This window comes from Argopecten irradians, chromosome 14 (genome assembly GCF_041381155.1).
Source record: "Argopecten irradians isolate NY chromosome 14, Ai_NY, whole genome shotgun sequence".
NCBI classification, from domain to species: domain Eukaryota; kingdom Metazoa; phylum Mollusca; class Bivalvia; order Pectinida; family Pectinidae; genus Argopecten; species Argopecten irradians.
Genome location: NC_091147.1, coordinates 31869753 through 31882990, shown reverse-complemented (window position 1 = coordinate 31882990; position 13238 = coordinate 31869753). Strand labels below are relative to the sequence as shown.

Below are 13238 nucleotides of genomic sequence, written 5' to 3'. Positions count from 1 at the left end.
AGTCACATCTGTGTCAATAACCGCTGAGTTGGGTATGTATCTTCTCAAGTCACATCTGTGTCAATGACCGCTGAGTTGGGTATGTATCTTCTCAAGTCACATCTGTGTCAATAACCGCTGAGTTGGGTATTTATCTTCTCAAGTCACATCCATGTCAATGACCACTGAGTTGGGTATTTATCTTCTCAAGTCACATCCATGTCAATGACCGCTGAGTTGGGTATTTATCTTCTCAAGTCACATCCGTGTCAATGACCACTGAGTTGGGTATTTATCTTCTCAAGTCACATCCATGTCAATGACCGCTGAGTTGGGTATTTATCTTCTCAAGTCACATCTGTGTCAATGACCGCTGAGTTGGGTATTTATCTTCTCAAGTCACATCCATGTCAATGACCACTGAGTTGGGTATTTATCTTCTCAAGTCACATCCATGTCAATGACCACTGAGTTGGGTATTTATCTTCTCAAGTCACATCTGTGTCAATGACCGCTGAGTTGGGTATTAATCTTTTCAAGTCACATCCATGTCAATGACCGCTGAGTTGGGTATTTATCTTCTCAAGTCACATCCGTGTCAATGACCACTGAGTTGGGTATGTATCTTCTCAAGTCACATCTGTGTCAATGACCGCTGAGTTGGGTATTTATCTTCTCAAGTCACATCCGTGTCAATGACCGCTGAGTTGGGTATGTATCTTCTCAAGTCACATCTGTGTCAATGACCGCTGAGTTGGGTATGTATCTTCTCAAGTCACATCTGTGTCAATGACCGCTGAGTTGGGTATTTATCTTCTCAAGTCACATCCATGTCAATGACCGCTGAGTTGGGTATTTATCTTCTCAAGTCACATCCATGTCAATGACCGCTGAGTTGGGTATTTATCTTCTCAAGTCACATCTGTGTCAATGACCGCTGAGTTGGGTATGTATCTTCTCAAGTCACATCTGTGTCAATGACCGCTGAGTTGGGTATTTATCTTCTCAAGTCACATCCATGTCAATGACCGCTGAGTTGGGTATTTATCTTCTCAAGTCACATCCATGTCAATGACCGCTGAGTTGGGTATTTATCTTCTCAAGTCACATCCGTGTCAATGACCGCTGAGTTGGGTATTTATCTTCTCAAGTCACATCTGTGTCAATAACCGCTGAGTTGGGTATGTATCTTCTCAAGTCACATCTGTGTCAATAACCGCTGAGTTGGGTATGTATCTTCTCAAGTCACATCCGTGTCAATGCACATCAGGATACATATGCTAGAACACCTAATGTATGTTACACACCAATGCATGTCAAAAATATGAAAACTATATGAAAGGTGTTTCTCGACTGACTTTACCATACACTGTCATGGTTTATGTAAATGTCATGTGTTTCTCGACTGACTTAACCATGGACTGTCATGGTTTATTATTAACTTAGATTTGTCAAGTTTTTGGCTGAAATTCCTGGTGTTACCAATCAACGATTGATGAACTACAGTAAAACTGCCTTAATGACCACCTGTATAAAGACCACCTACTTATTAAGACCACTTTGATTTTCTAAGGTCCAAAATCACCAATTAGTGTATAAAGACCACTTGGCGATAGAGACCACTTTTCCGTTGTCCCACGAATGGTCTTAATTATGTAAACAGGGGAATATAAACAGGTCTGTATATCACAGAAAATGAGCCTTACTGTATTTGACCCAATAAGCTCCCAGGGTGTTTAAAAAATTTAAAAATGAAAAGCTGCTTAATATGACGAAATTATGATACTTGCAAACCCATACAGTTTTCATAGTTTTGGTCTTTATTTATGCTCTGGCAATTGAAAGCGAGGCTAAAAAGGGGGAGAGGTGCTTATAGGGACATGGGCGCTTCTTTGGTCAAATGCGGTATGTGTCCAGGGGTAGACAAAGAACTATGACAGAAGATGTATTCTTGGGGATTAGTCATCAGTGATACAGACCCTCTAGGACTCTTGTTAACATTAGTTATGACTCTAACTTTTAGGAACATTTCCGGCTGACACCACCAAGACTAGGCTACAGGTCCAAGGACAGAAGATCGATGTCCACAATCGGGAGTTACGTTACCGTGGCATGGTACATGGTCTGTACCGTATAGCCAGAGAGGAAGGACCCAGGGCACTATACTCAGGGTAAGGTTTTACCATGTTACTGTGGCATGGTACACTGTGGCATGGTACATGGTCTGTACCGTATAACCAGAGAGGAAGGACCCAGGGCACTATACTCAGGGAAAGGTTTTACCATGTTACTGTGGCATGGTACACTGTGGCATGGTACACGGTCTGTACTGTTTAACCAGAGAGGAATGACCCAGGGCACTATACTCAGGGTAAGGTTTTACCATGTTACTGTGACATGGTACATGGTCTGTACCATATAGCAAGAGAGGAAGGACCCAGGGCACTATACTCAGGGTAAGGTTTTACCATGTTACTGTGACATGGTACATGGTCTGTACCGTATAGCTAGAGAGGAAGGACCCAGGGCACTATACTCAGGGTAAGGTTTTACCATGTTACTGTGACATGGTACATGGTCTGTACCGTATAGCTAGAGAGGAAGGACCCAGGGCACTATACTCAGGGTAAGGTTTTACCATGTTACTGTGACATGGTACATGGTCTGTACCGTATAGCTAGAGAGGAAGGACCCAGGGCACTATACTCAGGGTAAGGTTTTACCATGTTACTGTGACATGGTACATGGTCTGTACCATATAGCAAGAGAGGAATGACCCAGGGCACTATACTCAGGGTAAGGTTTTACCATGTTACTGTGACATGGTACATGGTCTGTACCTATACAGAGAGGAAGGACCCAGGGCACTATACTCAGGTAAGGTTTTACCATGTTACTGTGACATGGTACATGGTACCGTATAGCTAGAGAGGAAGGACCCAGGGCACTATACTCAGAGTAAGGTTTTACCATGTTACTGTGGCATGGTACATGGTCTGTACCGTATAACCAGAGATGAAGGACCGAGGGCACTATACTCAGGGTAAGGTTTTACCATGTTACTGTGGCATGGTACACTGTGGCATGGTACACTGTGGCATGGTACACGTTCTGTACTGTGTAACCAGAGAGGAAGGACCCAGGGCACTATACTCAGAGTAAGGTTTTACCATGTTACTGTGACATGGTACACGGTCTGTACCGTATAGCTAGAGAGGAAGGACCCAGGGCACTATACTCAGGGTAAGGTTTTACCATGTTACTGTGACATGGTACACTGTGACATGGTACACTGTGACATGGTACACGGTCTGTACTGTATAACCAGAGAGGAAGGACCCAGGGCACTATACTCAGCGTAAGGTTTTACCATGTTACTGTGGCATGGTACACTGTGGCATGGTACATGGTCTGTACTGTGTAACCAGAGAGGAAGGACCCAGGGCACTATACTCAGGGTAAGGTTTTACCATGTTACTGTGGCATGGTACATGGTCTGTACCGTATAGCTAGAGAGGAAGGACCCAGGGCACTATACTCAGGGTAAGGTTTTACCATGTTACTGTGACATGGTAAACTGTGGCATGGTACACTGTGACATGGTACATGGTCTGTACTGTATAGCTAGAGAGGAAGGACCCAGGGCACTATACTCAGGGTAAGGTTTTACCATGTTACTGTGGCATGGTACATGGTCTGTACCGTATAGCTAGAGAGGAAGGACCGAGGGCACTATACTCAGGGTAAGGTTTTACCATGTTACTGTGACATGGTAAACTGTGGCATGGTACACTGTGACATGGTACATGGTCTGTACTGTATAGCTAGAGAGGAAGGACCCAGGGCACTATACTCAGGGTAAGGTTTTACCATGTTACTGTGGCATGGTACATGGTCTGTACCGTATAGCTAGAGAGGAAGGACCCAGGGCACTATACTCAGGGTAAGGTTTTACCATGTTACTGTGACATGGTAAACTGTGGCATGGTACACTGTGACATGGTACATGGTCTGTACTGTATAGCTAGAGAGGAAGGACCCAGGGCACTATACTCAGGGTAAGGTTTTACCATGTTACTGTGGCATGGTACATGGTCTGTACCGTATAGCTAGAGAGGAAGGACCCAGGCCACTATACTCAGGGTAAGGTTTTACCATGTTACTGTGACATGGTAAACTGTGGCATGGTACACTGTGACATGGTACATGGTCTGTACTGTATAACCAGAGAGGATGGACCCAGGGCACTATACTCAGGGTAAGGTTTTACCATGTTACTGTGGCATGGTACACTGTGGCATGGTACATGGTCTGTACCGTATAACCAGAGAGGAAGGACCCAGGGCACTATACTCAGGGTAAGGTTTTACCATATTACTGTGACATGGTACACTGTGGCATGGTACATGGTCTGTACCGTATAGCCAGAGAGGAAGGACCCAGGGCACTATACTCAGGGTAAGGTTTTACCATGTTACTGTGACATGGTACACTGTGGCATGGTACACGGTCTGTACTGTTTAACCAGAGAGGAAGGACCCAGGGCACTATACTCAGGGTAAGGTTTTACCATGTTACTGTGGCATGGTACACTGTGGCATGGTACATGGTCTGTACTGTTTAACCAGAGAGGAAGGACCCAGGGCACTATACTCAGGGTAAGGTTTTACCATGTTACTGTGGCATGGTACACTGTGGCATGGTACACGGTCTGTACTGTATAACCAGAGAGGAAGGACCCAGGGCACTATACTCAGCGTAAGGTTTTACCATGTTACTGTGACATGGTACACTGTGACATGGTACATGGTCTGTACCGTATAACCAGAGAGGAAGGACCCAGGGCACTATACTCAGCGTAAGGTTTTACCATGTTACTGTGACATGGTACACTGTGGCATGGTACATGGTCTGTACCGTATAACCAGAGAGGAAGGACCCAGGGCACTATACTCAGGGTAAGGTTTTACCATGTTACTGTGGCATGGTACACTGTGGCATGGTACACTGTGGCATGGTACATAGTCTGTACTGTTTAACCAGAGAGGAATGACCCAGGGCACTTTACTCAGGGTAAGGTTTTACCATGTTACTGTGGCATGGTACACTGTGGCATGGTACATGGTCTGTACTGTTTAACCAGAGAGGAATGACCCAGGGCACTATACTCAGGGTAAGGTTTTACCATGTTACTGTGGCATGGTACACTGTGGCATGGTACATGGTCTGTACTGTATAGCCAGAGAGGAAGGACCCAGGGCACTATACTCAGGGTAAGGTTTTACCATGTTACCGTGACATGGTACACTGTGGCATGGTACACGTTCTGTACTGTGTAACCAGAGAGGAAGGACCCAGGGCACTATACTCAGGGTAAGGTTTTACCATGTTACTGTGGCATGGTACACTGTGGCATGGTACATGGTCTGTACTGTTTAACCAGAGAGGAAGGACCCAGGGCACTATACTCAGCGTAAGGTTTTACCATGTTACTGTGACATGGTACACTGTGGCATGGTACATGGTCTGTACCTTATAGCCAGAGAGGAAGGACCCAGGGCACTATACTCAGGGTAAGGTTTTACCATGTTACCGTGACATGGTACACTGTGGCATGGTACACATTCTGTACTGTGTAACCAGAGAGGAAGGACCCAGGGCACTATACTCAGGGTAAGGTTTTACCATGTTACTGTGACATGGTAAACGGTCTGTACTGTAAAGGGTTTTAAATCCTTCTCTCTATGCCAGATATTGATATGATAACATTATCAGCCTGTTCAGTCAGGCCCCACAGCCATATTATCAATACTGTAGTCTGTAAACGTGCTAGTTTCTGCTCCTGCTTTAGTGCTCAGCATAAAGGGAATGAGATGACTGGTTTGTCTGTTAGTATTTTGTGACCAGGTGGGGTGTTCTTGTTCAGTGTATAAGGTGACATGCTCCAGTGAGATAGCACTATAAAAATGACAAAACTATACTAACTTTAACAAGGAGTCACAACATACATATACTCTAAAACATTTTACACAGGGAGGTTGACCTTAAATAACCCTAGATGTAGGATGTTAAATCTAATAAACCAAATATAATTACTGTCATTTGTGTAATACCACTATTGTGACTTCACATGTAGGTATGACGTCATAATGTACCACTATTGTGACATCACATGTAGGTATGATGTCATAATACCACTATTGTGACATCACATGTAGGTATGACGTCATAATGTACCACTATTGTGACTTCACATGTAGGTATGACGTCATAATGTACCACTATTGTGACTTCACATGTAGGTATGATGTCATAATGTACCACTATTGTGACTTCACATGTAGGTATGATGTCATAATACCACTATTGTGACTTCACTTGTAGGTATGATGTCATAATACCACTATTGTGACTTCACATGTAGGTATGACGTCATAATGTACCACTATTGTGACTTCACATGTAGTTATGACGTCATAATGTACCACTATTGTGACTTCACATGTAGGTATGATGTCATAATACCACTATTGTGACTTCACATGTAGGTATGACGTCATAATGTACCACTATTGTGACATCACATGTAGTTATGATGTCATAATACCACTATTGTGACTTCACATGTAGGTATGATGTCATAATACCACTATTGTGACATCACATGTAGGTATGACGTCATAATACCACTATTGTGACTTCACATGTAGGTATGATGTCATAATGTACCACTATTGTGACTTCACATGTAGGTATGACGTCATAATAGCACTATTGTGACTTCACATATAGGTATGATGTCATAATACCACTATTGAGACATCACATGTAGTTATGATGTCATAATACCACTATTGTGACATTACATGTAGTTATGACATCATAATACCACTATTGTGACTTCACATGTAGGTATGACGTCATAATACCACTATTGTGACTTCACATGTAGGTATGATGTCATAATGTACCACTATTGTGACTTCACATGTAGGTATGACGTCATAATGTACCACTATTGTGACTTCACATGTAGGTATGATGTCATAATACCACTATTGTGACTTCACATGTAGGTATGACGTCATAATGTACCACTATTGTGACTTCACATGTAGGTATGACGTCATAATGTACCACTATTGTGACTTCACATGTAGGTATGACGTCATAATGTACCACTATTGTGACTTCACATGTAGGTATGATGTCATAATACCACTATTGTGACTTCACATGTAGGTATGACGTCATAATGTACCACTATTGTGACATCACATGTAGGTATGACATCATAATACCACTATTGTGACTTCACATGTAGGTATGATGTCATAATGTACCACTATTGTGACTTCACATGTAGGTATGACGTCATAATGTACCACTATTGTGACTTCACATGTAGGTATGATGTCATAATGTACCACTATTGTGACATCACATGTAGGTATGACGTCATAATACCACTATTGTGACTTCACATGTAAGTATGATGTCATAATACCACTATTGTGACATCACATGTAGGTATGACGTCATAATACCACTATTGTGACTTCACATGTAGGTATGATGTCATAATGTACCACTATTGTGACATCACATGTAGGTATGACGTCATAATACCACTATTGTGACTTCACATGTAGGTATGATGTCATAATGTACCACTATTGTGACTTCACATGTAGGTATGACGTCATAATAGCACTATTGTGACTTCACATATAGGTATGATGTCATAATACCACTATTGAGACATCACATGTAGTTATGATGTCATAATACCACTATTGTGACATCACATGTAGTTATGACATCATAATACCACTATTGTGACTTCACATGTAGGTATGACGTCATAATACCACTATTGTGACTTCACATGTAGGTATGATGTCATAATGTACCACTATTGTGACATCACATGTAGGTATGACGTCATAATACCACTATTGTGACTTCACATGTAGGTATGATGTCATAATGTACCACTATTGTGACTTTACATGTAGGTATGACGTAATAATGTACCACTATTGTTTCTTCACATGTAGGTATGACGTCATAATGTACCACTATTGTGACATCACATGTAGGTATGATGTCATAATGTACCACTATTGTGACTTCACATGTAGGTATGTCGCATAATGTACCACTATTGTGACATCACATGTAGGTATGACGTCATAATGTACCACTATTGTGACATCACATGTAGGTATGACATCATAATACCACTATTGTGACTTCACATGTAGGTATGACGTCATAATGTACCACTATTGTGACATCACATGTAGGTATGACGTCATAATACCACTATTGTGACTTCACATGTAGGTATGATGTCATAATGTACCACTATTGTGACATCACATGTAGGTATGACGTCATAATACCACTATTGTGACTTCACATGTAGTTATGATGTCATAATACCACTATTGTGACATCACATGTAGTTATGATGTCATAATACCACTATTGTGACATCACATGTAGTTATGATGTCATAATACCACTATTGTGACATCACATGTAGTTATGATGTCATAATACCACTATTGAGACATCACATGTAGTTATGATGTCATAATACCACTATTGTGACATCACATGTAGTTATGATGTCATAATACCACTATTGAGACATCACATGTAGTTATGATGTCATAATACCACTATTGAGACATCACATGTAGTTATGATGTCATAATACCACTATTGAGACATCACATGTAGTTATGATGTCATAATACCACTATTGAGACATCACATGTAGGTATGACGTCATAATGTACCACTATTGTGACATCACATGTAGGTATGATGTCATAATACCACTATTGTGACATCACATGTAGTTATGATGTCATAATACCACTATTGAGACATCACATGTAGTTATGATGTCATAATGTACCACTATTGTGACATCACATGTAGGTATGATGTCATAATACCACTATTGTGACATCACATGTAGTTATGATGTCATAATACCACTATTGAGACATCACATGTAGGTATGACGTCATAATGTACCACTATTGTGACATCATATGTAGGTATGATGTCATAATACCAGTCCACTATTGTGACTTTACATGTAGGTATGACGTCATAATGTACCACTATTGTGACATCATATGTAGGTATGATGTCATAATACCACTATTGTGACATCACATGTAGTTATGATGTCATAATACCACTATTGAGACATCACATGTAGTTATGATGTCATAATACCACTATTGTGACATCACATGTAGGTATGACGTCATAATACCACTATTGTGACTTCACATGTAGGTATGACGTCATAATGTACCACTATTGTGACATCATATGTAGGTATGATGTCATAATACCAGTCCACTATTGAGACATCACATGTAGTTATGATGTCATAATACCACTATTGAGACATCACATGTAGTTATGATGTCATAATACCACTATTGAGACATCACATGTAGTTATGATGTCATAATGTACCACTATTGTGACATCACATGTAGGTATGACGTCATAATACCACTATTGTGACATCACATGTAGGTATGACGTCATAATACCACTATTGTGACATCACATGTAGGTATGACGTCATAATACCACTATTGTGACTTCACATGTAAGTATGATGTCATAATGTACCACTATTGTGACATCATATGTAGGTATGATGTCATAATACCACTATTGTGACATCATATGTAGGTATGATGTCATAATACCAGTCCACTATTGTGACATCACATGTAGTTATGATGTCATAATACCACTAGTGTGACATCACAGGTAGTTATGATGTCGTAATCACTGCGGTATAGTTATGTGATAGAATCTTATATTCATGTTTGTGTAATATGAAATCTTTTGCCAAATATTTTTATATGCTTCTCAGCCATTCAGTAACCTAAAAGGCTTTTGATATATCAAATTATTGAACTTGTTTGATAACTTTGATATTGTATGGTCACTAATGTAAGATCCTTTATTTCTCCCATACTTAACAGTTATCTCACAGTTGATGGTAAAACTATCTCACATGCTATAGGCAGCAAAATCACTTGAAATCATTTTATTAATGGGGAGCACAATGTCAACGACTCCATTAATTTTGGTGCATAACAACAGTCTTTTGATGATGGCACAGTGCAGTTTATAAACATGTGAAATTTTATCACTTTTCGTCTACAAATCGAACACTTCCAATTTTCTCACATATTATGTTTATTTTGCTCATTTGATGTTAGAACTGGTAGATTAAATTCAACCCCATGTCCTAATGCTTAGAGTGTATATAACTGTTACTGTAGGCTGGATGAAATAGGTTTGTGTGACATGAGATTTGAAGCTGACCAGAGAACTTACTAAGATAGGTTTGTATGACATGACATTTGATGCGGTCTGGAAAACTTTATTAGATAGGGTTATGTGACATGAGAGTTGAGGCCATCAAGAGAACTTACTAAGATAGTTTTGTGTGACATGAGATTTGATGTGGTCTGGAAAACTTACTTAGATTATAGGGTTATGTTACATGAGAGTTGAGGCCGTCCAGAGAACTTACTTAGATAGGTTTGTATGACATGAGAGTTGAAGCCATCCAGAGAAATTACTAAGATAGGTTTGTGTGACATGAGAGTTGAAGCAGTCCAGAGAAGTTACTTAGATAGGTTTATGTGTCCAGAGAACTTACTAAGATAGGTTTATGTGACATGAGAGTTGAAGCAGTCCAGAGAACTTACTAAGATATGTTTGTATTACATGATAGTTGAAGCCATCCAGAGAAATTACTAAGATAGGTTTGTGTGACATGAGAGTTGAAGCAGTCCAGAGAAGTTACTTAGATAGGTTTATGTGTCCAGAGAACTTACTAAAATAGGTTTATGTGACATTAGAGTTGAAGCAGTCCAGAGAACTTACTAAGATAGGTTTATGTGACATTAGAGTTGAAGCAGTCCAGCGAACTTACTAAGATAGGTTTCTGTGATATGTGTGTTGAAGCGGTCCACAGAACTTACTTAGATAGGGTTATGTGGCATGTGAGTTGAAATGGTCCAGAGAACTAACTTAGATAGGTTTATGTGACATTAGAGTTGAAGCAGTCCAGAGAATTTACTAAGGTAGGTTTAAATGACATCAGAGTTGAAGCTGTCCAGAGAACTTACTTAGATAGGTTTATGTGACATGAGAGTTGAAGCTGTCCAGAGAACTTACTAAGATAGGTTTGTGTGACATGAGAGTTGAAGCGGTCCACAACTTGATATTTAAGATACACACCTGAGTGCCCACATGTGTAACTACAACTGCTGGTTAGAATAAACAAGTTACAGGAACACTAAGTTTTGTTACGAAATGGGCACATACAAAGGGATACTTTAAAGTGAACAGTCGGGCAAAGATGGCTAAAGTCGGTAAAATGGTGTGAATGTATCCAGTATAATTTCTTATGAAATGGAAAAATAAAATCTCTCGTCAAAATCTGTCTGCGTACGAAGAAATGAATTTAAAGTATAGAAATTCTAAAACGTCCTCCCAGCTCACTATGTCCGTGGTTACATTTCCACGCAGCCTCGCTTTCAATGCTTTCAACTTTTCTTTACTTTAATGGTCAGAACTGGGAAACTAAGCAGAACTTGACCGTCGTATTAATATGTGAGAACTTTTGGAAGGCCAATGAACGCATTTAGACTGGTTTTCTTTGCCCGACAATTCACTTTAAATTTGTCGAATTAGCTTGTTGTTATATGGTAATTGGAAAAAAAATTATCATATCAAAATTTATTTCACTTTCAAATGTCTATGAAAAAGTTGTTTAGATGTGTAGTAATATTTGCTGGAAGTCAACGTCATGCCCGCTGGAGGATGACATGTTATGGTTTAAAGCCATTCATGGTGAACATTTTGAGAATTTCACTAAGCTCTCTTGGTATATTCAGCTGTAAGACTTTGGGAATGCAGCCTATATTATCTGCATGGTTGAAGTTATTCATATCACCCCTTGTTCATGTCTCTATTTGGTGAGGAAAGTAGGATTGTAGCATCACCCTGACATGTGTCTTAATGTAGGAGTGTAGTGTAACCCTGACATGTGTCTTAATGTAGGTTTGTAGTGTGACCCTGACACTTGTCTTAATGTAGGAGTGTAGTGTAACCCTGACACGTGTCTTAATGTAGGAGTGTAGTATAACCCTGATATGTGTCTTAATGCAGGTTTGTAGTGTGACCCTGACACGTGTCTTAATGTAGGAGTGTAGTTTAACCCTGACACGTGTCTTAATGTAGGAGTGTAGTGTAACCCTGACATGTGGCTTAATAAAGGGGTGTAATGTTACTCTGACATGTGTCTTAATGTAGAAGTGTAGTGTAACCCTGAAAGTGTCTTAATGAAGGAGTGTAGAGTAACCCTGACAAGTGTCTTAATGTAGGAGTGTAGTGTAACCCTGACAAGTGTCTTAATGTAGGAGTGTAGTGTAACCCTGATACGTGTCTAATGTAGGAGTGTAGTGTAACCTTAATGAGTAAATTGTAGGAGTGTAGTGTAACCCTGACAAGTGTCTTAATGTAGGAGTGTAGTGTAACTCTGACAAGTGTCTTAATGTAGGAGTGTAGTGTTACCCTGATATGTGTCTAATGTAGGAGTGTAGTGTAACCTTAATGAGTAAATTGTAGGAGTGTAGTGTAACCCTAACAAGTGTCTTAATGTAGGAGTGTAGTGTAACTATAATATGTAAAATATAGCAGTGTAGTGTAACCCTGACATGTGTCTTAATGTATGAGTGTAGTGTAACCCTGACAAGTGTCTTAATGTAGGAGTGTAGTGAAACCCTGACAAGTGTCTTAATGAAGGAGTGTAGTGTAACCCTGACAAGTGTCTTAATGTAGGAGTGTGGTGTAACCCTGACATATGTCTTAATGTAGGAGTGTAGTGTAACCCTGACAAGTGTCTTAATGTAGGAGTATAGTGTAACCCTGACATGTGTCTTAATGTAGGAGTGTAGTGTAACCGTAATATGTAAAATGTAGGAGTGTAGTGAAACCCTGACAAGTGTCTTAATGTAGGAGTATAGTGTAACATCGACAAGTGTCTTAATGTAGGAGTGTAATGTTACCGTAATAATTAAAATGTAGGAGTGTAGTGTAACCCTGACAAGTGTCTTAATGTAGGAGTGTAGTGTAACCCTGACAAGTGTCTTAATGTAGGAGTGTAGTGTAACCCTGACATGTGTCTTAAT

The 13238-nt window shown here is 40.1% G+C and overlaps 1 protein-coding gene across 1 annotated transcript in view; it reads left to right on the top strand.

Moving 5' to 3' along the window:
* Positions 1 to 13238, top strand: part of LOC138308047 (kidney mitochondrial carrier protein 1-like) — a 108352-nt gene that overhangs the window by 24448 nt on the left and 70666 nt on the right. Inside the window, exon 3 of the mRNA XM_069248992.1 lies at positions 2003 to 2150. Coding sequence (XP_069105093.1) covers positions 2003 to 2150 — 148 coding nt within the window. The remainder of the gene's footprint in view (positions 1 to 2002; positions 2151 to 13238) is intronic.